At 48.4% G+C, this 25,434-nt stretch overlaps 1 protein-coding gene across 1 annotated transcript in view; it reads left to right on the top strand.

Annotated features, from left to right (window-relative positions):
• Positions 1 to 25,434, top strand: part of LOXL2 (lysyl oxidase like 2) — an 81,473-nt gene that overhangs the window by 49,909 nt on the left and 6,130 nt on the right. Inside the window, exons 5-11 of the mRNA XM_080926556.1 lie at positions 193 to 415; positions 3,588 to 3,771; positions 9,462 to 9,613; positions 11,939 to 12,106; positions 14,016 to 14,178; positions 18,526 to 18,769; positions 25,150 to 25,265. Of these exons, the coding sequence (XP_080782682.1) occupies positions 193 to 415; positions 3,588 to 3,771; positions 9,462 to 9,613; positions 11,939 to 12,106; positions 14,016 to 14,178; positions 18,526 to 18,769; positions 25,150 to 25,265 (1,250 nt within the window). The remainder of the gene's footprint in view (positions 1 to 192; positions 416 to 3,587; positions 3,772 to 9,461; positions 9,614 to 11,938; positions 12,107 to 14,015; positions 14,179 to 18,525; positions 18,770 to 25,149; positions 25,266 to 25,434) is intronic.

The following is a 25,434-nucleotide window of genomic DNA, read 5'->3' as shown; positions in this document are numbered from 1 at the left end:
GCACTATTCTTTAACTGATACAATTTCAAAATAAAAATAAAGGCAGGAGTGTTGGTGCTTGCTATAATCCATCACAGGGCTGGGTGGGAGAGAGCAGGGTGACTGCATTCTGGGAAATGGATCTGCTAGGCAGGAAGGAAGCAGGTGGCTGCTGAGATACCCTAGTTACCCATCCCTTCCTTTTCCCTGCAGAACCTTTGCCTCAAAGAGGAAGCTGCGTTACTGGCCATTTTCTATGAACTGCACTGGAACTGAGGCACACATCTCCAGCTGCAAGCTGGGCCCTTCAGTGTCCCGGGATCCTGTGAAGAATGCCACCTGTGAAGACGGGCAGCCAGCTGTGGTCAGCTGTGTGCCTAGCCAGATCTTCAGCCCTGATGGACCCTCAAGGTTCCGGAAAGCCTACAAGCCAGAGGTAAGAGCCGGACCGAAGGTATAGGCACTTGGCCACTAAGGGGGGGGGGGGCGGGCGTCACAACTAGATAGGGAACAGGAGAGAGAACTGGCCCCAGCCGAGACCACCGTTGTTGCTGCCTCAATCAAAATCAGAGCCAACTCTGTGGAGAGCACCCCATTATTGGCCAGGACAAGCTCCTTAGCCCCAGTGCACTGAGTCAGCATGAGCAATGCTATGGAGTAGCCAGCCAGGGACCTTGTGCTCCTGTTCAGTTCCTGAAGGAGAGCATCCAGGACTCTGGAACTGTAGGAGGAGGGATGCAGTTCTCTCAGGCACATGACATCAGCTATTTTTTCTAACTCATTTGGGATTAGTTCACAAAAGAAAAGCTAACTGCCAAAAAGGTTTCGCCTGCTAGTCATCTGTCCGCTAGCGACATGGTCATTACAGGAACCACATCTTGGTTTGTACAGAGGGCGTATGAGACTAATATGGTTGGGAGCAGGGGGCAGTGAGGTAGTTTCCCCATATAAACTGGATCCTCCGTTTCAGCCGACTGATTCCCCAGAACAGGTGAGTGACCCAAACAGGGCAGACAGATCCTCTGAAAGAGAAAAGGTCTCTCATCTGTCATCTGTCTTCCCCCCATGATCATGTAAATGTTCTTTTTGTGTGTGTGTGTGTGTATGTATGTATGTATGCATGCATGCATATCTGCATGTTTATGTCAAACAATCCTGTTCTTTCTCTCCCTCCCTCTTTCCTTCCTTCTGTGTGTGTGTGTGTGTGTGTGTGTGCGAGAGAGAGAGAGAGTGCGTGCATATATGTTTATGTCAAACAATCCTGTTGTTTTTCTCTCTCCCTCCCTCTTTTTCCCCCCCTCTGTTTTAGAGATATGTGTGTTTTGGAGATGTGTCTATGTGTGTGCTTGGAATGCATATGTGTCGTTGGGTATTGGATGTTCGTAGCGGGTATGTGTTCTGGAAATTGCTAACACAAGGTCATGGGGTGGGAACAGCGCATGGAAACAGAAGAAGGATTGATCATAGATCAGGATTTGAATCACAGCCTTGATAAAACCTCCATCATGAGATGAATCCCCAGCCCACTTAAGATTCGTGTACTCAGAAGACATCATGGTGGCTGAGTGAGTTCCATGCCAGGGTTCAGGAGGGGAGGAAGGAGCCTGCAGAGGGGTAGAAGCTGGGGAAACAGTAGAAATGCTTCCACAGACCAATAATAACTGTCTCCTCTCCCTTCTTCCTCCTGCCTACCTTTTCCTCTGAGGTGCCCCACAGAGATAGGAAATCAAAGGGAAGGAGGCCTCCAATAGGTGTTTGAATGAAAGTCCTAGCAGAGAGAGGAGTGAAATGCATGCTGGGAGCCCAGCCTTCTGCCCTTAAAGGGACCTCCTAACTTTCTGGTATTCCTGGGAAACAGTGAGCTTGACCTTCTCAATCCCCTCAGGGAGCCATGGAAGTGCAGATATGTGGCTACTTTATCCAATACCTTTAACCCTGTGTCACAGGCATAGTTGGACAGTGTTATTTCTAGGATCCAATCTGCCCCTGCCTGAACCTTCGCTTCCCCTGCCCCTCTTTCTGATGGCCTCACCCTGCCTCCTCCCCAGACCCACCCCCAGCCTTCCCTGTTACCCAGAGTTCCAGATCCTACTGTTTTGGAATTCCTCTGCTGTTCTGTGTAAAGGAAAGCAGTCAAGTTCATACCAAACCAATGAACAAAGTGGGAAGCTGACCTCATATTTTCCTTGGTTTCTGTCTTCACTCTGTGGCCAGCTGGATCGCCACCAGGCCACTTCCAGGGTCTGTGGCTAGGCTATCTGATACTCTTTCTCCATCTAGCCGTGGTCAGGATAGTGGCTCCATGTGATTGGAGGGGGGGGTGGCCCTACATCCCACTCATGAGCTTGGGAAGAAGGTCACGTTTTGCTGAAAACAGAGGCTGTAGCCAGCGGTTTTCCTCACTGTGCTCTGCTTTCTGAAGTAAGAATCAAAGTTTCTGAAGCTGCTATCCCCAAGGCGCCATTGTGGAGAAGCCAGAGGTGACTGGAAAGTAGAGAGTCAGGCTCTTAATTGGTGCCTTTCTCCTCGAGGTGGCAGAGGACTTGAATGCTGGAAATACACCACCTTCGGGCAGGCCTGCCTCATCCTGGCCATCAGTACTTGGGTTGAAGGAAGTCACAGGCTGAGGACCACATAAGTCACAGTAGAATAAGGTCTCTGGTCTAATCTGCCTACAGTGGCTTCCTAGCCCTCCACTGAGTATCAACAGTAACTCAGAGCCTTGCACACACACACACACACACACACACACACACACACACCGAGTGTGCACAAATGGGTATGTACGTGTACATAGAAACTGAGGCAAAGCTGCTATGTAGACAGATGAAACCAACTCCTAACCTTCTAGATAGAATCCATAGGCTTCATGCATTGTAGGGAGTGGGTCTTACTCCTGGAAAACTCCAGAAGTCCCAGAAGGGGGCTGAGGTTTCTAGACAGTGAGTAAGAGTAGGAACATTGAAGCTACTCCCCCTCTGCCCTCTCTAAGTGTCTGGACAGGCTGCATCTTTTGAACTGGACTTGGATGGCTGTTGGTCTTAACTTGGAAGGCCCCCTATCCCTTGCAGCTTCCCTGCTCTGAGTCATGTCCTGATTAGGTCTGTCTTTCCTGGTAAGGCCTCTGTTTTTTCACTCTGTCTTGCTACTTCCTGTGGGCTCCCTCTTGCCTCCCTCTGTACGAGCAGGATTACCGCTTGCACTTGGCTCCTCACCAAGGAGTCTCCCTGCAGGACTAGACCATAAGGCTCTATTCCGGGCAGCGGAAAATAAAGATTCGCTTGTAATCTGTGGACCTGGAAGGTAGAAACATCTCTGTGTAGCTCCAACACTGGAGGTCCCAGAACTGGGAGGCAGAAGGATGCTGCTGATGGTGGGACCTAGGAGCCAAGCATAGGAAGGAATGAGCTGATTGTAGCCTTGGATGGTCTCCCAGACAAAGGCCTTATCAGAAGCTACAGAGAACCTCTGCCACCCGACCCTCAACAAGTGATCATTTTCTGACTGAGCTATGGGGACCTGGCAGGTCCCTGGGGCAGGAATGGGGCACTGACAACTCGAAAGATGTGTATCGCTTCTGCACTCAGCAGGACCATGTGTCTCTCCAGCAACCCTTGGTGCGGCTGAGAGGTGGAGCCCAGGTCGGAGAGGGCCGAGTGGAGGTGCTCAAGAATGGAGAATGGGGAACCGTCTGCGATGACAAATGGGACCTGGTATCTGCCAGTGTGGTCTGCAGAGAGCTGGGCTTCGGGACGGCCAAAGAGGCTGTCACAGGCTCCAGGCTGGGGCAAGGTAAGAAATGGAGTAGCTGAAGGTAGGAGCCTCTCTTTATGACCTTAGGAACCTAGGTCCAGCTGCTGGTCACGACTCTCCTCAAGCTCCGCTTTCTCTGTTCCATCCCTGCAGCATCCCACCCATCAGGGAATCCTAGAACATCCTGCCCCCCTGAGCCTGCTCCTCAGAGAACACTAACTTGCCATTTGATGGGTTTGGAACTGCTCCCCCCCCCCCCCAGAGAAAGGGTGACTGGGCAAAGCGAAATGGTAGGAGAGCAACTCGTAGACAGAGCAGCCCAGGTCCCCAATGCCCTGTTCCGTACTCTCAGCTGCTCCAATGGAAAAGACAGAATTCCAGGTCTTTCCTCCAGGAAAAGACCTCAGACTCCACCCAGCATGGCTGTACCCAAAAGAACTGCCACCTTGACTTTTCTACTCTGTTGCTCCCTTGCCAATACTGGGCACCTCCTGGCAGCAGAGAAAGGAAACAGGGCAGCCCTCTCTGATGTCGTGAGACAGTCATGGGAAAGATGCTGGTTTCTATCAAGTATCCCAGACAAGTCACTCCTCTGAGTAAGGAGCAAAAGAACAGGGAGCATTCACTGGGGAGCCCAGGAGAAATGCTGTCCCCTTGACCACAGAACAGACCACAACCTCTCCTGCGTGAGTCCATGAAAACCACTCGGCCTTGAAAGCCCTGTTCCTCATGAGTGCCCAGCCCTTCTCTGAAGAACTATGCTTGAAGGAAGACAGTCTTGGCCCTTTCTGAGAATCTGTTCAGCACTAACCAGCAGGGAACCTACTATGGCAGTGAGGACGAGGCTTGGGCTACAGACAAGGTGGGGATATCCCAAGCCAGTGGTTCTCAACCTACATGGGTCACAACCTGTTTGGGGTCACTTATCAGATGTCCTGAATATCAGATGTTTACATTACAGTCTATAACACTTGCAAATTTACTGTCATGAAGTAGCTACGAAAATAATTTTATGGTTGGTCAGGGGTCACCATGATTTGAGGAAACTGTATTAAAAGGTCACAGCATTAGGAAGGTTGAGAATCACTCTCTTAGACTGTGAGAGGAAACCCAGACTCTCAGGTGTGGAGCCATCACCCCATGGAAAGGAATCTGGCAAGCTCCCTGGTCGCTTCCTGAGAGAAGAAATAGCACTCACCCAGGCCATGGACACCACATCAGTGGTTCCCTCCGCCAGGACCCCAGCATCCTGGCTGAGCTTCCCCTCCAGCTCAGTTAAAGAACACAAAACTCACATTTCCTAACAATGCAGCTCACATGTCCTAGCTTGTCCGCTTGACCATCCTGCAGTGTGCATGGCTCCAGCTGCCCTGTGCGTGAACTGAGAAAAGTCCTGTGGTCATAGACTTGCCCTGCTGGAGAGGAACTCAGTTCTCCTGGTCTATCATGTGAGGAATCTGAGGCTCAGGAAACCCCAGTAGTTGTCAGAAAGACTGAAGTTTCCTAACTCTACATGTTTTGGCTTCCTTTTTTTTAACACTGTCTCCCTCCTGGCCCATTCTGGATCCCATTTGATCCTTTCTTGTACCAATGTTCCAGGTGTGCAGTAATGGGTAGATGGTTTGGGACAGCAGCAGCAGGAAGACCACTACCACCATCACCAGCACCACTACCACCACCAGCAGCATACTGGGTTACCCAGAAATCTCTGCTGGCTACACAACTCGTTCTCCTTAGGTCCCAGTGAGACAATCAGGATCTTCAGTGCTCCCCCACAGTGATCCACATACCAAGTCTGTGCTATCCTAAGGTCCACAGGACCAGAGCCACTCATCCTGAGGCATAAACAAGCAAGCTTTTGATGACATGGACATTCCATGTGTCATGAGTGGGTTCTGTATGACCTAATTCTTTTACCACCCAGAGCAGCCAAAGGTTTACAAGAAGTTTCAGAAGAGGCTCTGGGGTCACTTTGATGCTGGCCTTGAAGGCACTGTGCAAGGTTCATGTGTCTTCTGCCACATTGAGTGTATGACGGTAGTAGTCAGGAAAGGAAAAGTACCACACTCAAGACAGGCCCCAGAGCAGATAGGGTCAGCTCCTGAGTCCTGGCTCTGGCTGATGGAACAAGCAACCACACCCACACCCATGGGTAGTGAGAAGACAGAGGCTGAGTCCTCATCTTGGCCTGGCTATTTACTTGTCTGGTGACCTTGGAGAACCTTCTAGTCTGAGATTCTTCACTATGAAACAAGGTAGCTGGATAGGAGATGTGTGCAGTTCTGTCTGGCTCCAGTGTCATCTGGATGGATGCTAGGGTGTAGCAGGCTCTTCCTTCGGTACTTCAGGATCCAACAATAAGGTCCCAGATGTCTACTGACACACTTGCCTTCCCCAGCAGCTGAACCATATATGAGGGATAGGCCTATGTGCTTTCGTTGCTGTCCTTGGAGTCTGTGCCCAGCAGGAACTGCACCAGGGATGTCCAGGGAGAGGCTGAGGAAGGAGGGAACCTCTGGAAAAGGAGGCACACTCCAGTTGAATAGATATGGTCAACTGAAGAAACACTTGGTGAAACGTTCCAGCTCTGTAGACTGCTGCTCTCCTGCAACAACATAATACAAGCCACATATATAATTTTGAACTTTCTGGTAGCCACATGAAAAGAATTGCAGGAGAATTGGCTCTAGTAACATATCTTGTTAAACCCAGTATATCCAAAATATTGTGATTTTAACACGTCACTGATAGAAATGCTTTTAACAAGACTGCTTTTATTTTCATCATATAGCTTTGTTGTCCCTCACGAATTCTATGCTTACAGCTCACATGCTTGCCCTGACTGTGTTTGAGTAGCCACTGGCTCCTGTGTATTGGGCAGGGTAGGGCTAAAGAGGCGGCTGTAAATGCCTTCTGTCCACAGTAAGAAGCACATGTGACAGGCCTGTTCCACGCACAGCAGTGGATCCCCTGATGTTTAAAGGAGTTAAGATGAACTGGATGTTTGGGATCCGAGTCGCAGTAAATGTCAGCTGTGGACATCTCTCATCATCCTCAAATTTATAACCCAAGCCCTACTGCTGTGGTCCTGGCTCCCTCTGGGGGATCTGCAATTTGTCGTAGCCTTTGTGCTTTGGATCCCTGTAATCTTCTGGCAATCTTTCACGGAGTGTTTTTACTAATCTGTAAAATCCCGAGAAATTGGAAACGTCTTCCTTTATAAATTTCTATGGAAGCAGGAACTTGGCGCTTTTCTTTTAAAAGTCAGTTTTGAGCCTCAAGATGCCTAGACGGTGGTTGTTGCTAGGCGCTCTGCTTTTTTAATAGGGCCAAGGCCCTCCTGGACTCCAAGGAAGCCGTGGTCATCTCCATCTTTGTTTATGACTGCATTATGTCATAAGTCTTCGTGTGGCTCCTGCCTGCCTAGGCACTGGGAACTTTTCAAGGCAGATTAGACCTTCTTCTGAGTCCATAGCCCATGGTTGATGTGCGGACATTGTGGAAATGTCCTGTCTTGCCAGGCATTGGCTAGGAATATACAGAAGGAAAACCTAGGATCCCTGCCCTCTTGGTGGGGAAGGCATCTTCAGGGGAGCGAGGGCACAGATGTGGTGATGTGAGGGCCAGAAAGACTTTTCCAGTGAAATGAAGGATGGATAGATGGGTGTTGGTGGGTAGGCTGTGGAGGACTGTGGGCCATGCAGAGGGAAGAGCACTGGGCACCATGATGTAATCCCAGAGCCCTGTGTCAGAGTTGGGAGGAGCCTAAGGGTCATGTGACTGATCTGGGAGGAGCCTAAGGTTTCTGTGTCAGAGCTGGGAGGAGCCTAAGGGTCATGTGACTGAGCTGTGAGGAGCCTGAGATCTCTGTGACTGAGCTGGGAGGAGTGGGCTAAACTGGAATCTAATTGAGAGGTCTCCATGTGTAGGGCCTCCAGGATCATTTGGTTCCGTAGATCATGGACAGTGCTCCCTAAAGGCCTATAAGCCGTTAAAGGCATTTGACATGAATTTAAAACTCCATGGGGAGTTGGTCAATGGTGGCAGATCCCAGTACATGGAAGGCAGAGGCAGGAGTATCTCTGGGTTCGAGGCCAGCCTGATCTCCAGAGTGAATTTCAGGGCAGTCATGACTGCACAGAGGAAACCCTGTCTTGAATAACCAAAGACCAAACCAAAGCAAAACAAAAATCAACTCGTGAGGTTTTATGCGGGGAAGATATTAGAATGGGGCAAAGAGATGGGGCTGAAAGTCACTTGGTGATTATCCACAGGGGGAGCAGTTGTTATGGTTGCGGGGGGTTGGTAACTAACATTCAGATTTGAGGAGACGAGTGGGCAGGAAGTGATGAGCAGGTGGTCTGGATGAAGGAGGTACCAGAGATGATCTCGGGGTTCTACCAGTGACATGCATTCTAGCAGGTGCCATTTTCTGATGTGGGAAGGTCCTGTAGAGAAACAGGCTAGTGAAGACAAAAAGAGGCAAGATCGGAGACCCTTCAAGAACGTCACGTGCTCAAAACGGAGAGTGCCGATGTGAGCAGAGGCAGAGTACCCTTTCTCTCCAGCCTGAGGCTCACTCTCACCACCCCACCCCCAGAAAGACAAGCTTCCTGGCGCCGGCTCCGTGTCTATGGCAGTGTCTCTCCTGTCTGCCCTTCTATGCCCACTCCACCCTCGCCATGATACCCTGTACCTCAAGGCATAGTTGGGTTTGGCCAACACCAGACACTAGTGAGAACTGGAAGTGACCAGAGGAGACAGGCTTAGGCAGTTCCCATGTGGCCTGTGTCCCTCCATGAAGGGCGACAACAGTTTTCTGGAGTCCTCTCTCTACACCTCTTCTAAGTGAGTTGTCTTTTCTCCCACTCTCAGGGGTGTGTCTAAGCCCCGGTATTATTCAACCTGGCTTCTTGGCGGTCCTGGGATATGCACTCCTTACATCTTACTCTTAACTGTGTTTTTAAGTGCCCCCTTCCTAATTCAGACCTCGTGGTTTGTATAGTCTACCTGTTCCCTGTGGGGACTTTCACAAGTAGAGCCATAGTTATTCCTTTCAGATCCCCAAGTGCACAGAATGTGGTAGGCAGCTGCAGGGTAAATTAGTAGCATCTTCTAGTCTTCCCTGTTTATGGCCCAGTGATTAGAGAGGCTGGATGTATAAGTTACTGTTCTCACTGGTGTGACCTGGCAAGAAATAACTTTAAAAGATGGCAGGGGAGGCATGGTGGCCAGAGCATGAGGTGGCTGGTTCCATTGAGTCCACCTGAAATCAGAAAGGATCTAATGGACCAGAGGTGGGACCAGTCCTTCAAACCCCGAAGCCCACTCCCCCATGACACTGAAGCCCACTCCCCCATGACACTGAAGCCCACTTCCCCATGATACTTCTTCCAACAAGGCTCAGAAAGTTTACATAATCTTTCAAAACCAACACCACCAGCTGGGGAGCAAGCATTCGTGAGCTTCTGAGGAACATTTTACATTTGAAACCATAATACTGTGAGTTCTGACCAAGGTCACATGGCAGTTTAGTATGGAATTTTATCTGCACTGAGGGCAAAATATGTACACCCCACCCCCACCCCATTCTCTCCAGGGAGAAGGGGCCTGGGTTGGGAGAGTTCTGAAAATGGGAGAGGCAGAGTCTGATTTCCAGAGTCTTTCTTGTGGGTTCCTGGAAACTTCCTGGTTGCTTTTATCTCACACATCTTCTTTTCCCTCCCTAGGGATTGGGCCCATCCACCTCAACGAGGTCCAGTGCACGGGGACTGAGAAATCTATCATAGACTGCAAACTCAACACAGAGTCTCAGGGCTGCAACCACGAGGAGGACGCTGGAGTGAGATGCAACATCCCCATCATGGGCTTCCAGAAAAAGGTGAGGAGGCAGATGTCGAGAGGGATCCATGATGCCTCGCCCAAAGAATACAGACCAGTAGCCTTACTCTGAGGAACTATCGAGAGTAAGCCAAAGTGCTCACATATATGGGTACACTGTAGCTGTCTTCAGACACACCAAACTGGACATCAGGTCCCATTACAGATGGTTGTGAGCCACCATGTGGTTGCTGGGAATTGAACTCAGGACCTCTGGAAGAGCAGCCAGAGTTCTAACCGCTGAGCCATCTCTCCAGCCCCTAAGATGAACTCTCGATGCCGCCTTTGCCACTGCACGCTCAATGTCGTTGCCGCCCAACATTTTTAAGTGTGCCAAATGAGCAAACACATACATGCCGCCCTTGGTGTGGCTGATATCCAACCTCTCCCTGAGGGCTATTCTTTACTTTATGACTAGGCATGTGGTACAGTGGCAGCTCCAACTTTTCTACCAGGGACTCAAGGTCTACCATACCTCTGACACTGTTGGCATAGGTTCTCCGTAAGGACTCACAGGTGCCACATTGACGGATGGCAGGTCTACAGAGCAAGTACAAGCCAGGCAGCAGTGTGTGAACAGAAGGAACTAAGAAGTCAGCAGAATTGCAACTGGAGACAGACTCCACCCTTCCTGAAGCAGGACTCAACCTTGCTCACTGAGAAAAATCCTCCCACCCCCTTGCCCTTCAGGAAGTCTAGCCAATGCAACAGAACACCCAGGATTTCCTACACAACCCTCTTCACCATGCCTTAAATTTTTCGGGTGCTGTGTGACATATGTCATAGAGCTATTATTTAAGCAGACATATAACGGCAGCAGATGTGACAGACTCTTGCTTATTAAACAGCCGTTCTCGACCTTAGCACCAGAACGCCAAGGCGCTCCTGATGCAGTTCACTAGCCGTAACTGAACCACAGGTGGGCACCCGGCAACAGTCAGCTGGGTGGGCGAGCAGGAATGCAAACCCAGGGAAACACCATCTGGAACTGCCAGAAGCATTTAAAGAGATTCTGATAAGGCTGCAACCTACGGCCAGCTGTAAGTCCCAATGTGCTAGGTCATTCTCCAGATGAGTCAGAGCTCAGTGACATGATAGACCTTCAGCCAAAGAAGTGAGACTTTCCAGAAACCTCTGATGGTTAGTACATAGAGCTGAGTCAGGTCAGATGCCTAAATATGATAATAGAAGTACTGTATCCCCACTGCCAATAGTTCTTACCTTTCTTTTTTTTAAATATTTATTTATTTAATTTATATGAGTACACTGTAGTTGTCTTCAGATACACCAGAAGAAGGCATCCGATCCCATTACAGATGGTTGTGAGCCACCATGTGGTTGCTGGGAATTGAACTCAGGACCTCTGAAAGAGCAGTCAGTGCTCTTAACCACTGAGCCATCTCTCCAGCCCAGTTCTTACCTTTCTAAAGACCCAGGTTTAAGGCTATGCTTCTTGAGTGCAATCCCAGTGCGGGAGAGTTTATGTTTGCCACAGTGGCCAGCTAAGCACTGCACGGTCTGGCATGGGGCTCCCAAGTGTGTCAGCAACCATGCTGGGTAGAATCAATTTTATCACCCTAGATTTGCTGCTGCTGACAGCCCCCCTCCCCCAATGCTTCCATCTTTACCAATGGCCTTGGCCCCCTCCTGATTCTACAAAGCCAAGCCAAAGCATTGCAGCAGAGTCTGCTGAGGCTTCTTTGTTCTGACCCGTTTCCAGCCACCTTATTGTCCTCATGTAACCTCTTTCTGTGCCCGCTGCATCCCTAGGGGCTCTTTTCTCCTTATAAAGACATCATCAGTCTGGTTGAATTATAGCATTCCCATATGGTCTCATGTGCCCTTAATTGTCCCCTTAGAGACCACACCTCCAGGGTAAATAGCATTGGGGCTTCTTCATAAGCATTAGGGAACGGGATCTGGGATGTGCTTTGCTTAGCATGCACAAGGCTCTGAGTTTTGTTTGTCCAGCTACAGCAATGCTTCGTTTCTTCTATCACTGAGAGAAAAGAGCCACAGTGAGAGAGGCTCTGCAAGGGGTCAGTGGCACCTAGTATCTGTGAGTGAGTGACCAGATCCAGCAGAATCCAGATGCTATACACATAAGTCATGTTACCTCTTGAGAAGTGCCGTATTCCCAAAAGAGTGGTGTTCAAGAGGTTCAGACACCTGGGTGAGACCTGAGTTCATGCTGGCATACTATGGTACATCCTTAAGGATGTTCTGAATTCAAGGGTGGCCGATTAGGACCCCCTGGCTTGAAGCTAATGGCAATATGGAGAGAACCTCCCTTTCATCCTCACACTGTGTTTCTTGCTATCCACAGGTGCGCTTGAATGGGGGCCGAAATCCCTATGAGGGCCGAGTGGAGGTACTAACAGAGAGAAATGGGTCCCTCGTGTGGGGGACTGTATGCGGCCAGAACTGGGGCATTGTGGAAGCCATGGTGGTCTGCCGGCAGCTAGGCCTGGGCTTTGCCAGCAACGCCTTCCGGGTAAGTGGTCCTGCCCTCACAGCCTAGCCCACCCTTCATCCAGCCTGGCCCTTCCCGCTACCAGTCAGCCCTTCTCCTCAGCCACTAAGGAGGGACACAGTCAAGCAAATCCTGGACCAAGGCAGGGGACCTCATTTAAGCCATAACCATAGCTCCTTCCTTGACAGCCCCAAACTCTGGAGCAAGACTCTCCTATCCCAGCCTCCGTTTCCAGCTGCAGAATAAGGGGTTCTGGGTGTGTCCAGCCATTTAACATCCTGACACGATATTGTCAGCCACAGAGTTCATGCTGTGCCTTCCTTCCGGTCACAAAAACGTTACAGAGAAAACGCATCATGTTTTACGTGGGTTTGCAGTGTTGCGCTGTGCAGCATCCGAGAGATGAGATCCTTGAGATCCCAGGGGGTCCACTCACTGCAGGTTAGACACCTCTGGGTCACTTACTGCTCTCTGTGGACCACTCCAGTCTGCACGTTTGGGTTCGCCCCAGGCTGAGGACTGAGGCTGAGGTGTCCTGCATGCATAGAGAGAAGTTATTCGGTCTTTGAGAACAGTGGGGAGAACCCAGCCCCAGGATCAACACTGAATACCTTGGTTTGCTCCCTTGAAACCCTCTTTGGCTGGACCCTTTCCTCGTTGGCGTCTCTGCCTCATCTTTTTACTGATATGCTACCAAATCTCCACACTTTGGTCTGAACTCTTGTCACATTGGCTTCACCTTCCTCCCAGGGCCACTCTCTAATGACCTAATGACTCAGGAGAGCCACTAAGCTCACTCTGGTCCTCATTTCTGATCCCCAGCCCTCTGGCACAGGCGGCACAGGTCTAGACATCCGGGTTATTCCCAGTTCCATCCCTGGGATAGTCAGTGGAAAGTACCCGCTCCTCTGCCCCGGGCATCCCACCTGCAATAAGGAATGAGGGGCTCATCATCTTCAGCATTCCCACTCTGAGCATTTTCATGAAGAGGACAAGACTCATGGTCCATGTTGTCTGCTAACCTGACTCTTTCCTGGTACCACAAAGCCTCTCCTGGGGCCTGAGGAAGGAACTTAGCATCCTTGCTGAGCTTGTTAGTGTCCCGTGAATACCTGTGTTCCCTGTCTGCAGCTCATCATTCTGGTATCCGGGAAAGATACGGCTCACACCATCTGGGAGCTCAGCCTTCCAGGGCAAACTGGACGGACACACAGACACGGATACACACACAGTCTGATTCTCCATGTCACAGATATACAGGCTGGCTAATTTTCTTCTCTGACAGTTCATTCCCAAGACATCTGGGCCTCAGCTTGAGGTCCTAAAGAGCCACCTAAGACAAGGCCTATCTCTGTATCTCAGTGCCCTGTGTTTTTACTGTGAAGAATTAGAAGGATTTTGGAAAACAGAACCGATAGGATCTAGATACAGTCATCCATCCCTCAGTATCCCTGGACGATTAGTACAGAACCCCCATTAGAACACGATGAGCCAGTTCTCTCGCGAAATGGTGCTATGTTCCTTTAGAATCTACACTTGTCTTTAGATGGCTTTCATCTCTATTATAGTGTAAACATTATTATGCTTATTACTGTGGTATTATACTTCTTGGGGAAAGGTGACCCCCTCCAAAAAAAAGGTCTATACATGGTCAGCCTAGTCACTGTTTTAAAATATTTTTTTTCAGTCCAAGACTGTGAATAAATGGTTATACAACTAAAGGAGAGAGGGCCAATTCCCTAAAACTGTACCTACCCATCAATCAGTAGGCAGGGATTTATTTGGTTATTATTTATCTAGATATTGTTGCTGAGCCAAGTTGACACATGAACAACCTTTGGAAACTTCCAGAGAATAGCACTTACATTTTTTGCTACTCCCTTTACCTGACCCCTTCCCCCCTAGTGACTTCTTTGGTTGATTTCTCCAGGAAACCTGGTACTGGCATGGAAATATCTTCGCCAACAAGGTGGTCATGAGTGGAGTGAAGTGCTCAGGAACGGAGCTGTCCCTTGCACACTGCCACCATGACGAGGAGGTGGCCTGCCCCGAGGGTGGGGTGCAGTTTGGTGCCGGAGTCGCCTGCTCAGAAAGTAAGAACGTCTAAGAGCTGCCTCTCACTCTTCCTGCTGTTCCCATTCTAGAGGTGTTCAGGGAAATGGCCATTTCTCTTCCCAAGGCTCAGGGGTTTCACAGTGTGTGCTCAGGGTGGGATTAATAATACCTACTCCCCAAACACAGAACCCAGCTGAGGAAACAGGGAAGGACTAGTTTTAAAAAATGTGTCAGTTACTTTTCGAGATTTTAGTATCAAATACCCAACAAAAGCAACTTAAGGAAGGAAGGTTTTATTTTGGTTAATTGTTTGAGGAAGGTTTTATTTTGGTTAATTGTTTGAGGATATAGTCCATGGGGGAGGGGTAGAGGAAGAGGAGGAAGAGGAGGCAGATGGCCACATTATATCTACAGTCTGGAAGGAGAGAAATGAAGGCCAGAGTTCTTTCTCCATAGTCCAGGACTCCAGCCCACAGATTAAAGCCACCTGTGTCTAGCATAGGTCTTCCTACCTATGGTGTTTTGAATAAGAATGGCTCATATATTTGAATACGTGGTTCCTTGGTAGTGGATTCTTAATGTCCTACACATACAATCTGTCTTTCTCTTTACCTTTCTGCATGTTTTAGCTGTATTTCCTTCTACACCACCATTCCTGGATGCCCACTTGTCCACATTTCTTCCATATTGAAGAGATTATGCAGACTTGTGTGGGGTGTGGGGCACAAGGCTCTTTTATTTTCTTCCCCAAGTCAGGCAAATGCTGTCTTCACTTCCACTCCACCTGCTCCGTCTCCAGCATTCCCATTATGCTTGAACCCAACATCTACATCTGCTACTAGAACACTTAGTAGCTTCATGTCTGCCTAATTAACCTTTAGGCTACCAAGCTAAGTGTAAACTATGTGTAGTTAACCGATCCTGAGTTCAAGGGAAGCTAGCCTCCTCTCAGAAGGAGCAAGCCTGATGGGTACCAATCCTCTGCTCAGTCCATCTCAGAGTACCTAGGGATCCTGGTTCTCAGTGCTAACCAGGGAATCTACATCTCAGAATAGTTACACCACGATTCCTAGAATTTGGCATGTCCATAAAGGGAAGGACTTGTGAGCTGATCAGTTCTCCTAATGGAAGTCTTTTCTCTGCCCACGTCTCACCTGGATGCCCTCTTTACCTAACCTACATCCCACACCTTATTCAGGTGAACACATTTGCTCAACAGAAGCTGCCAGCTCCAGGAAATGCCTGTGAACTTGGTGTTCACTGAGACCCAGAGATGGGGCAAGGTCACCAGCAGAGCTGTGGATGCCATGCTAGTGTCTTAGTCAGGGTTTTTATTCCTGCACAAAATATCATGACCAAGAAGCAAGTTGGGGAGGAAAGGGTTTATTCAGCTTACACTTCCACATCGCTGTTCATCACCAGAGAAAGTCGGGACTGGAACTCAAGCAGGTCAGGAAACAGGAGCTGATGCAGAGGCCATGGAGGGATGTCACTTACTGGCTTGCTTCCCCTGGCTTGCTCAGCTTGCTTTCTTATAGAACCCAGGTCTACCAGCCCAGGGATGGCACCACCCACAATGGGCTGGGCCCTCCCCCTTGATCACTAGTTGATAAAATGCCTTACAGCTGGATCTCATGGAGGCATTTCCCCAACTGAGGCTCCTTTCTCTGTGTTAACTCCAGCTTGTGTCAAGTTGACACAAAACCTGCCAGTACAGCAAGGCTCTCAAGAACTTGCAGGAGAAATGTGGGGATAGTTGGGGATTAAAGTGGGGGCTGTCCCCATGTGCATGGTTAAGAAAGACTTCATTGGGGAAGTTAGTTTTTATTAGTTTCCTCTTTGAACTTTGGGGAAGCAAAAACTCTACCACATGCTCTCTTGAGACAATTGCTCCTGCTCTAGTTCCATTCCTGTTACTGGGATAAGTATCCTGATGAAAAGTAACAAAGGAGAAGAGTGTTTATTTGGTTCATAATTCAAGTTTATATGTTATTATTGCAGGGAAATCAAAGCAAGACCTTAAAGCGTCACATTCATGGTCAAGAGTAAGGAAAGACAAATGTACCTGTATTGCCTTGCTTGCTCTCTGCCGACCCTTTCTATTCTCACACAGCCCTACCCAGGAAATGGTACCGCCCATCACAGGCTGGACCAACTGACAACAAGACAATCCCTGACAGATATGTTCACTGGCCAATCTGATCTAGGAAACCCTTCAGCTGATAACTCCCTTCTCCAGTGATTCTAGGTTTTGTCAAGCTGTTAATTAAAACTCAACCAGCAGCACAGCATGCAACTGTCAGAAAACTGAAAACAGGGATTTCTGCATCTGTTAGAAATCAGCCCTAAAGGACCAGTACTCTTAAACCTTTCCACTCAAGATGCCTGAGACAGTTTTACATGCCTTTAACTACAGAGGTCAATAGGATAGGTACACAAACCACACGTTTATTTTACAACAGTTCTTTGGTATGCATGTAACTTTACCATGTATTAAGAATGAAATCCAATTTGCATGGCTAGGGTTTTTAAAGCTATGATCAAAAGGGGTTTATTTCACTTAAAAGTTTCCATCCGTCACTGAGAGAAAGAAGCCAGGCCAAAGACTCAGAGCAGGAACCTGAAGGCAAGAATTGAAGCAGAGGCTGGGGTGGGGGGACCTGCTTACTGGCTTGCTATTCATGACTTGGTCAACCTGCTTTCTTATAGCACACAGGACCACCTGCCCTGGGATGGTACCACTCTCCATGGACTGGGTGGGCCCTCTCCCCTCCCACATTAATTATCAGTCAACAAAATGCACCTACCAGAGGCCAATCTGGTAGGGGCATTTTCTCAGTTGAGGTTCCCTCCTCCAAAATGACTCTAGCCTGTGTCAAATCAACAGAAAAACTAGCCAACACAGATAATAATAAAATGGGTATGCCTTTTATTTTTGCAAAAAGAAAGAAATCTCAATGAATAAGAGTTGATCAGTACCTTGATAGATAATTGTTGATGCTAAGAACACCATTTGCATAAATACATAACACAAAACAACAGAAGTATGTTTAGGGCCATCTCTGAGATGATTGGAAATCTGTCCTTATCCCAAACCAAAGTTTTTAAAAATATTTTTAATGAAATTCAAGTCATCATCTCAAGTACATGTTTCAAATGGAACATTCTAATACAATACAATTAAAGGCATGCTGATGTGACATTTATTTACAAAAAAAATGATAGGAGAAAAATATTAAAAGTCTTTGTTCCTGTCATTGGACCATGTTTTTAGAAGAACAGACAAGTTATGGGCAGTAAAAGCACTGTAACTCATAACATGGAAATCTTGAATATATACCAAGGGGTTTCGGGCCATGTTGCCTTTGTGACATGTACAATGTTGTGTGTTTAAAACCAAGGCTGTGGTGAGGTCATCCAAAGCAACATGGACAGACGCTGCTAGAAACACCTCAGCCTCATTATGCATTTCATTTTGAATTAATTTCCAGCCACTGTGTATCCAGAAACCTTTTATTGTTCTCAAAAATTTTAAGACCCCCCCACATTCGCTTACACAACTTCATATGGAGGTCTCAACCCACAGTTTATGGAGCTGGGCCTAGGCTGTTGTGACTTTGTTCTCTGACATGTATGTTCTAAGCCTATGTTTTGCAGGACCCTGCAGTTCACATTTGTAGAAAGAGGCTCCCCCGCAACACACACACGCACACACACACATACACACACACACACAACTCTGCCATTTTGGCAATATGCATTAAAGACTTAAAACCAGGCAGCTCTTTCTTGTGGAAATTCATCTATGCTAGACATACACTATAAAGAAAAAATACACACACACACACACACAGTTTAGGTTTAGGTTGACTATAGGAGATTGATCACAGGCTTATCTTTAACTATATAAAAAAAAAAATTCCAAACACCCAAGGTATAGCAACCCTAAAAGATAGAAGTGGGTGGTAAATGAAAATATTACAGAACCATAAAATAAATGTTGCAATGTTCAGACATCCACAATAAAGGTACAGTTTAAGGGGACTGGCATTAGTAGTTCATAAATCTGCATGCGTGCTCGAAGAGATAGAGTCAGACCAACAGTGTTGGCTTTCTGCTCTTTATCATGGGACGTCTGATGTCTTTGAAAACAGGATGATCTCAGGAGCCCTTGGGCGACTAACACCCATTCTTACCCACCCATACTGGTAACTGAAGAGGAGTGTTAAGAAGACTTCCAGCAAAATGATAATATAATTGGGGGTGACAGGAAGGTCGCAGGGGAGCCCTGGGCCAGCTCCAGAAGGACATGTAGAACGAGGACACTTTTCTCAGGGGTGCCCTAAGAAGGGGTTTCCTGTCTGACCCACGTTTGTCTTCCCCAGCTGCACCTGACCTGGTGCTGAACGCTGAGATTGTACAACAGACTGCCTACCTGGAGGATAGGCCCATGGCCTTGTTGCAGTGTGCCATGGAGGAAAACTGCCTCTCGGCCTCCGCTGTGCACACCGATCCCACCAGAGGCCACCGTCGCCTTCTACGCTTCTCCTCCCAGATCCACAACAATGGCCAGTCTGACTTCCGCCCCAAGAATGGCCGCCATGCGTGGATTTGGCACGACTGCCACAGGTAGGTCGTGTCACCCTTGCTCAGTCAGTTACCCAGCCTGGTGTTCGAGACCAGTACCCAGAGCAGGGATCTAGAGTCAGCTCAAAAAGGTGTTGATCCATGATCCAGGCAAACGAGAAACCTGCACTTCGGAAAGCTATTCTCACTCCCCAGCCACCCCTCCCCCTTTTGCTGGGTCCCTGGCTCTTGGCTCCAGTGACTTTGATCCTAGGAGATATGCTGATCCAAGTGAGTGCCAGTGCCCTCCAGGGACCTTGTCAACAGTTAACAAATGCATGTACAATACATTTGTGCTCTATGGGGAACATTCTCATATACAGACTTCAACCCCGCGTCCATATAGAAATATATTTTTGCATACTAATAGGAGTTGTTTTGTTTTGTTTTGTTTTGTTTTTAGGTTAAAAATTAAAGTTAGCCTACAGAATAATGGGCTCCAATCTGGTATTTTTATTCACATTGGAGGCCCTCTCCCTCGGTCCTCCTTTTAACTTAGTATTTTTGATATCTCTAGGAAGACAGGGGGTATGGAGCTAGGAGCTCCAGGAATCAGAGTCATGAGACCTGGTGTAAGCCTCTGACTCCCTGACCAGCAGCCCGACAGGAGGTTAACTGGGCCACATTGCCTGGGACTTTTGGGCTCCCTTTCAGCTTGTCTGTGGCTGGGATCCAGGTGCCGTGAAGACTGGATTGGGACAGTAGAGCAGAGGGAAATCCTATAGCCGAGCCCACCATGGTCCATGGAATCCTCCTGGACTTCCTTCCTCCTATGTTCCCTTTGCTCTACTTGACTTGAATCGAATTTTGTTTTCAGTCTGGGCAAGTAGAGGACACTGAATGCACGTGGGTGGGAACGCAGCTGCTATTCCTTCCACTGGAAACCCCTCTTCTAGAGGCCCACAAACTTCTGATAGATCTTGTTCTCTGGGCTCAAATTACTCGTCTGCGACAGGAAATGTTTGCACTAGATCACTGCCTTTCAAAGCAAGGCCCTTGGACTGCTGCGTCCGCCATCGCAGTGAGATGAGGGCATGCTTGCTGCCAGAGCTGGCCGCAGAGTGATGAACCCACCTGCGTTTCAGTAGGACCCCCAGGGGTGCACATCAGAGCCCAGGATGCTCGATCTAGGCTTCCATCCAGCTCTAACACTGTAATCACACGAGAAGCACTTGCTGTCGCATTTGGCAGTTCCTGGTAACAGGTCCATACAACTGCCAAAGATAACACAGGAAGTTTCAGTTCAGAGGGCTCAAGCCAGCCAGTCACCTCTCAGATGTTCTGCTTTCCCTATTGGCTCTCCAGGCTTTCACCAGGGGTCTCCTTACATTTGCTTCTTTCTTCCTGTTATAAATTATGATCTACTCACATTTAAGTCAGTTTGCGGATAGAGTTAGACAACCTGTTCAAAAAGAAAACACTGTGACCCCATTTAGACTTCTGTGTTCCTTTGAAACAACTAGCTCAGTGTTGTAGATAGGCTAAAGCCCAAGGAATCACTTGTCTTGGCCATGGTCTAAGTTGGAATATAATTAAAGTCCTCACAGTCTCAGTGCCTGGTTTCCCATGTAGTGGGAAGCCACGACAGCAGGAGGCCGGTGCTGTCTATGCATCTCTAAGTGGGAGGTAATTACATCCCAGCCTTACATATGGTGGCCCACCCAAGATTACATGCCAGGAGCCTCCAAGTGCCATATGCTTACCTTCAGAGCCATCAGTGTGTGCTCTAAGAATAGTCATATGGTGACATCATGACAACGTTGTGATCTGGAGCCCCAGGGACAGTGATATACATGTTTGTGCAAATACACACACCCCCACCTCTAACATTTTCCTGTGGTCCCTTTTTTCCTTTGCCTACAAATATTCCTGTCAATGGTTTGGAAGAGGAAGGTGGAAAAGAACATGGGCTAAGCATACGACCTTTCAGGCACCCCTGGTTTCTTGCCAATTGTGTATGGGGGGGGGGTTACAACTCTCAAGGTTGTTCCCTCACATGCATTGTGCCCTTGATCAGCAACCTTGATGTCCTTCCTCTGTTCTTGTGCCCAGGGACTGGCCTCATATCTTCTTAGCATGCCACAGTTTTGATGTAAGCCAGACAGTTAGACACAGGTATCTAGCTATGACTGTAAGATCATGAACTTCATGATACCCAGCACACGCATTCTCTCCGTCCCCAGAGTCTACTCATTGGCTTTGTTTTGCTGCATTTTCTGAGACTGTGTTGACCCTGGACTCCTTATCTAGCCAAAGTTGTCCTTTAACTCCTGAACCTCCTGCTCCCAATTCCAAAGTGCTGGGATTACAGACACTCCACGCTCACTGGGAAGACCTTTAGCTCAGTTGGATCTTTTGCCGAGGAGATCTGGCCTGCCCTTCCTCAACTCAAGAAACTTGTTTTCAGAAAGAAAGCAACATTCCATTTCGGTAGGTTTACAGGCCTTCTGAAGTCATGAATAGAGCCAAGACCTCTCATTTCACCATTCAGTAGGCCTCACACGCGTGGATGATAGGCTAGATCCCACAGAAGGACCACTGCCTTTTCTGGCCGTCCCTGATCAGACTGGAAAACACGGGAGCCTCTCTGAAGTGAGGACAAGAGCTTTTCCTACATCTATGGCAACAGTAGATCAAAAGCTGTGAACACACTGTGTCTGTCTCCCATCAACATTGTCATCCAGCATGACGGATTCCTAGAAGAGTGCCAGGTCTCAGGACACAGAGCCCCGGAGTCCTACAGTGAAGGTCAGCTTTCATTTTATCTAGATTACAAGGATCCCCAAAAGCGCGCTAGGAGAGAAGCAGCCACGCCCGCGAGGCGAGCCGTGCCTCAGACAAGGGCAGGCTCGGAGTTGGCAGCTTGGGCTCGGGCTCGGCTTGGTGTCTGGAGTATAAGGGTCCTGCAAAGCTGAGGCTTTGCCTCAGACTCATCGGAGAGCATGGATACGGGTGCTGGCTCCATCTGAGAAGCTGGCGGGGCCTTCAGAAAACGAGAGAAGGCTGAAGAGGATCGGTACTTCCAAGAGACGACTAGAGCACAGCTGGCTGCGCTGAAAACACACCATGAAGATGAGATAGACCGTCACTAGAAGGAGATGGAGCATCTGCAGAAACAAATTGAATGTCATAAGAAGAAGATTAAGAACCTAAAGAGTGCTCATCATCATTAAATGCACGGTCAGTCCCTCACAGAGTGACTGGCACCGTTCCCCACCTCTGTAGAGACGTTGTTTTGAATGATTAACATTTGGTCTGTGTGCTATTAACGGATAATAAATTATCACCAGGGGGGGAAAAAGGACCCCCAAAGCTGTGCATGGTAACCCATGACTGTAATCCCAACATTCAGTAATCAGGGTCATGAATTTGAGGCCATATAGTGAGTCCAAGGTCGACTGGAACTAGTCTATCCCTGTGCCGAAGAAAACAAGGGCTGGCAATATGGCTTGGTGGTAGAGCACTAGTATTCCTCATGCCACAGGAGGGAAAGTCAAACAAACAAATACAAGAATTCTTTCGAGCCCCAGGTCACACTCCCCCTTTTAATATTCTGAGATTTCTTCTGAAGCTTGCAGTTTACGGCGCCCACCCCAGGGCTCTGTGTACCCCTTAGGCTCTGAGCTGATTGGTAAGAGGCCACTGTGGCGCCCAAGACATTTGTCCCTCTTGTCTTCCATCCAGTGTCTCATGGCTGGAAGCCTGTGGAAAGTTAGCTTCTGTTTCTACCTCAGATCAGTTAGAAGGGACATGTGGCCTCCAAGGGTGTCCAAGAGATAAAGCAGACACTCTTTGGGACAGAGGTCAGCAAGAAGCAGAGGCCATGAAGCCCCAGAAGCCATTCTCAGGAGGAAAACTGAATCTAGTGAAGACTAAAATCCAGACCTGCGGGAGGCCACTTCACAGCAGGCCGTCTGTGGCTCCATCTGAATCCTGTTTAGACAACGGAACAGAAACGTACTTACTTCCCTGCAATCTTTCCAGCTGCTCAGCAAGTCACATAAGCCCTTCTCTGAGGGAGCAGACATTTTTCATTCCCTGAGTCAGACGCATGTCTCATCCGCTCCCTGCGGGGAGCCAAAATAGACTACCTCAAAGTCATCATTACATCTGCTACAAAATGCTCCTTGTAAGGGCTGTCCGCTGGCCCTGGCCCAGCACCATTTTACCCACAAACATGAATGACCCGGGGAAGTCCAACTTAGCAACTTCTGACGTGATTTATATAGCACGAACAAACATGGGAGAAAAAAGAGAACCTCTAATTTCCTCTCTGGAAAACCTTTGCATCCCCCCGCTCCTCTCCTCCACACGTGGTGGGGGAAGCTCCAGGCTACTACACCAATACTCAGGCTGGGTGATGTGACCCTAGGGACACTGAACACTGCAGCGGTGGCTGCAGATGTGGGGAGCAGCCATCCAACGGCCCGTGCTGAGAATGAGAGGATGAGAGGGAGCCTCCTTTGGTATAGCCTCATCTGACTCTTTTGTGTCTGTTCCTCTGTGTTTCTAATCCAGGGTCCTGGCTACCTGGATTGACCTCAAAGACATTTAGGCAACTAAGGCTTTTTTTTTTTTTTTAAAGATTTATTTATTATGTATACAGCATTCTGCCTGCATATATGCCTACAGGCCAGAAGAGGACACCAGATGTCGTTACAGATGGTTATCAGCCACCATGTGGTTGCTGAGAATTGAACTCAGGACCTCTGGAAGAGCAGTCAGTGCACTTAACCACTGAGCCAGCTCTCCAGCCCATTTAGGCAACTGAGAATGACCATGAACTTAAGCTCCTCTTGCCTCCACCTCCCCAGTGCTGGCTTCACAGGCCACCATGCCTGGTTTTGTGGTACTAGGATCAAACCAAAGGCTTCCTGCTTGCTAGGCAAGCATTATAACAACTGGGCTGCATTTACAGCTAGCTCTGTGTCATTTATCTTTTTGGTTCCCACCCCAGAAGTTGGCAATAATATTCTTGCTTTACCAAAGAGGGAACTTGAGCTGAGTTGAGCTTAAATGAAGCCAGAGCTCCTGCCTCCACAGCGCCTTGGTCTTAAGTGTCTTCCTTTGCTAAATGTCCCTGCAGCGGTGATGATGGGTGTGTTAGAGTAGTTGCAGGTGTAACACACACACAGCAGGTGGGGATGGGGGCCAAAGCCAGCCTGAGGTCTTCCGTCCTGGACCTACATAATGGATGATTCTAGAAATCCCTCCGGCTACCCTCAGTAGCACAGTTCCCTTGCTAGTCCTGAACCAGATGCGTCACTCTTAAGGACATCTGTTCCCAATTTCTCTCAAGTGACGGCATGGGCCATCGTAAACAGTCAGCCACAGGAACTGCACTCAGCTTGCACACACGACCCTCAGCTAGCTCCCTTCTACAAAGAACCTCCGAGATTTGCTTTCCTGAGCTGCTGCCACATGCCTCCCTGAGAACCACCCAGAAACCTTCCAGTGCATATCCCTCCCTTCCCTGTTTGATCTGATCGATTTGAGGAGCGCCGGCCTTGCTTCTCTCCAAGGCCAGAGTGCACATGCCTCATGTGTCCCCTTCTTTGGGAATGTGGCCTGTTTCTTAGTGACTCTTGTTTCTTTGTAATGCTACCCCACCCTTCCCCCTTTCTATCTTCTTCCTTCTTTCCATATATATATATTTTTTTTAATGTGATCTTAAAAATTAATTTGTCATAATAGTTTTATGCAAGTAAAAAAATAAATAAATAACCGAGAAAACTAATCTAGAAGGGTTTGTTTAACCTTAAGTTTGGAAGGTTCAAAGCTCTGGTGTCCAAAGGAAGCAGATGGAAGCAGAGGGGGGGTGCAGAGAGACACAGAGATAGACAGACAATGGTCCTGAAATCCCCTTCGAGGGCATGTTCCCAGTCACCCAAGACTCTCCTCTTAGGCTGCACCTCTGAACAGACCATAGTGTCCCAATAGCGCCCCCACAGGAAAGAAGATCTTAATACATGGACACTTGTCAGACCTGGAGCAAATCTGAAGAAGGATTCCATGTGGGGTAGGCTGAGAGTCAGTGGATACTTAGGAAGGTCCCTGCATATTCCAAGGCTTATGTTATTAGGCTGATTGAGTGTCAGACAGTGGCCTGTCAGCTGGATCCATGGATACCACAGTGCCCCATGCATTAAGTTATGACATTGCCACACTGCCTCGGGGAATCAAGGCATGACAAACTGCCTTACAGCCCTGCCTGGAAGTTACTGTCTTCCATTTGGCCTTCCCTTCTCTCATTCCCTTCCTTAATTCCTCTCCCTAGCATGCTTGGCCTCTGCTTCTCCCAGAAGCCAATCACCAGCTAGGAAGCTGCTTCCAGGCAGCTGTGGCTCCAGACACTGACATTTGAACCTGTTTCTGGCTCACAGGCACTACCACAGCATGGAAGTGTTCACTTACTATGACCTGCTGAGCCTCAATGGCACCAAGGTGGCTGAGGGTCACAAGGCTAGCTTCTGCCTGGAGGATACCGAGTGTGAAGGAGGTATGTTTGGGGCTTCACAGAATTTCCACTGGATTCAACATCTGAATGGGAACCAGACCCAACAACTAACAATACACTTATTCTGGGCACTACTGGGTGTTCATGCAGCATTTTTTTTTTTTTTTTTTTTTTTTTTTTTTTTTTTTTGCCAACTCTTGAGGTCTTCTGT

Source organism: Micromys minutus (genome assembly GCF_963924665.1).
Source record: "Micromys minutus genome assembly, chromosome: 12".
NCBI lineage: Eukaryota > Metazoa > Chordata > Mammalia > Rodentia > Muridae > Micromys > Micromys minutus.
The sequence above is the reverse complement of the archived record's forward strand: the minus strand, read 5'-3'. Positions and strand labels throughout refer to the sequence as shown.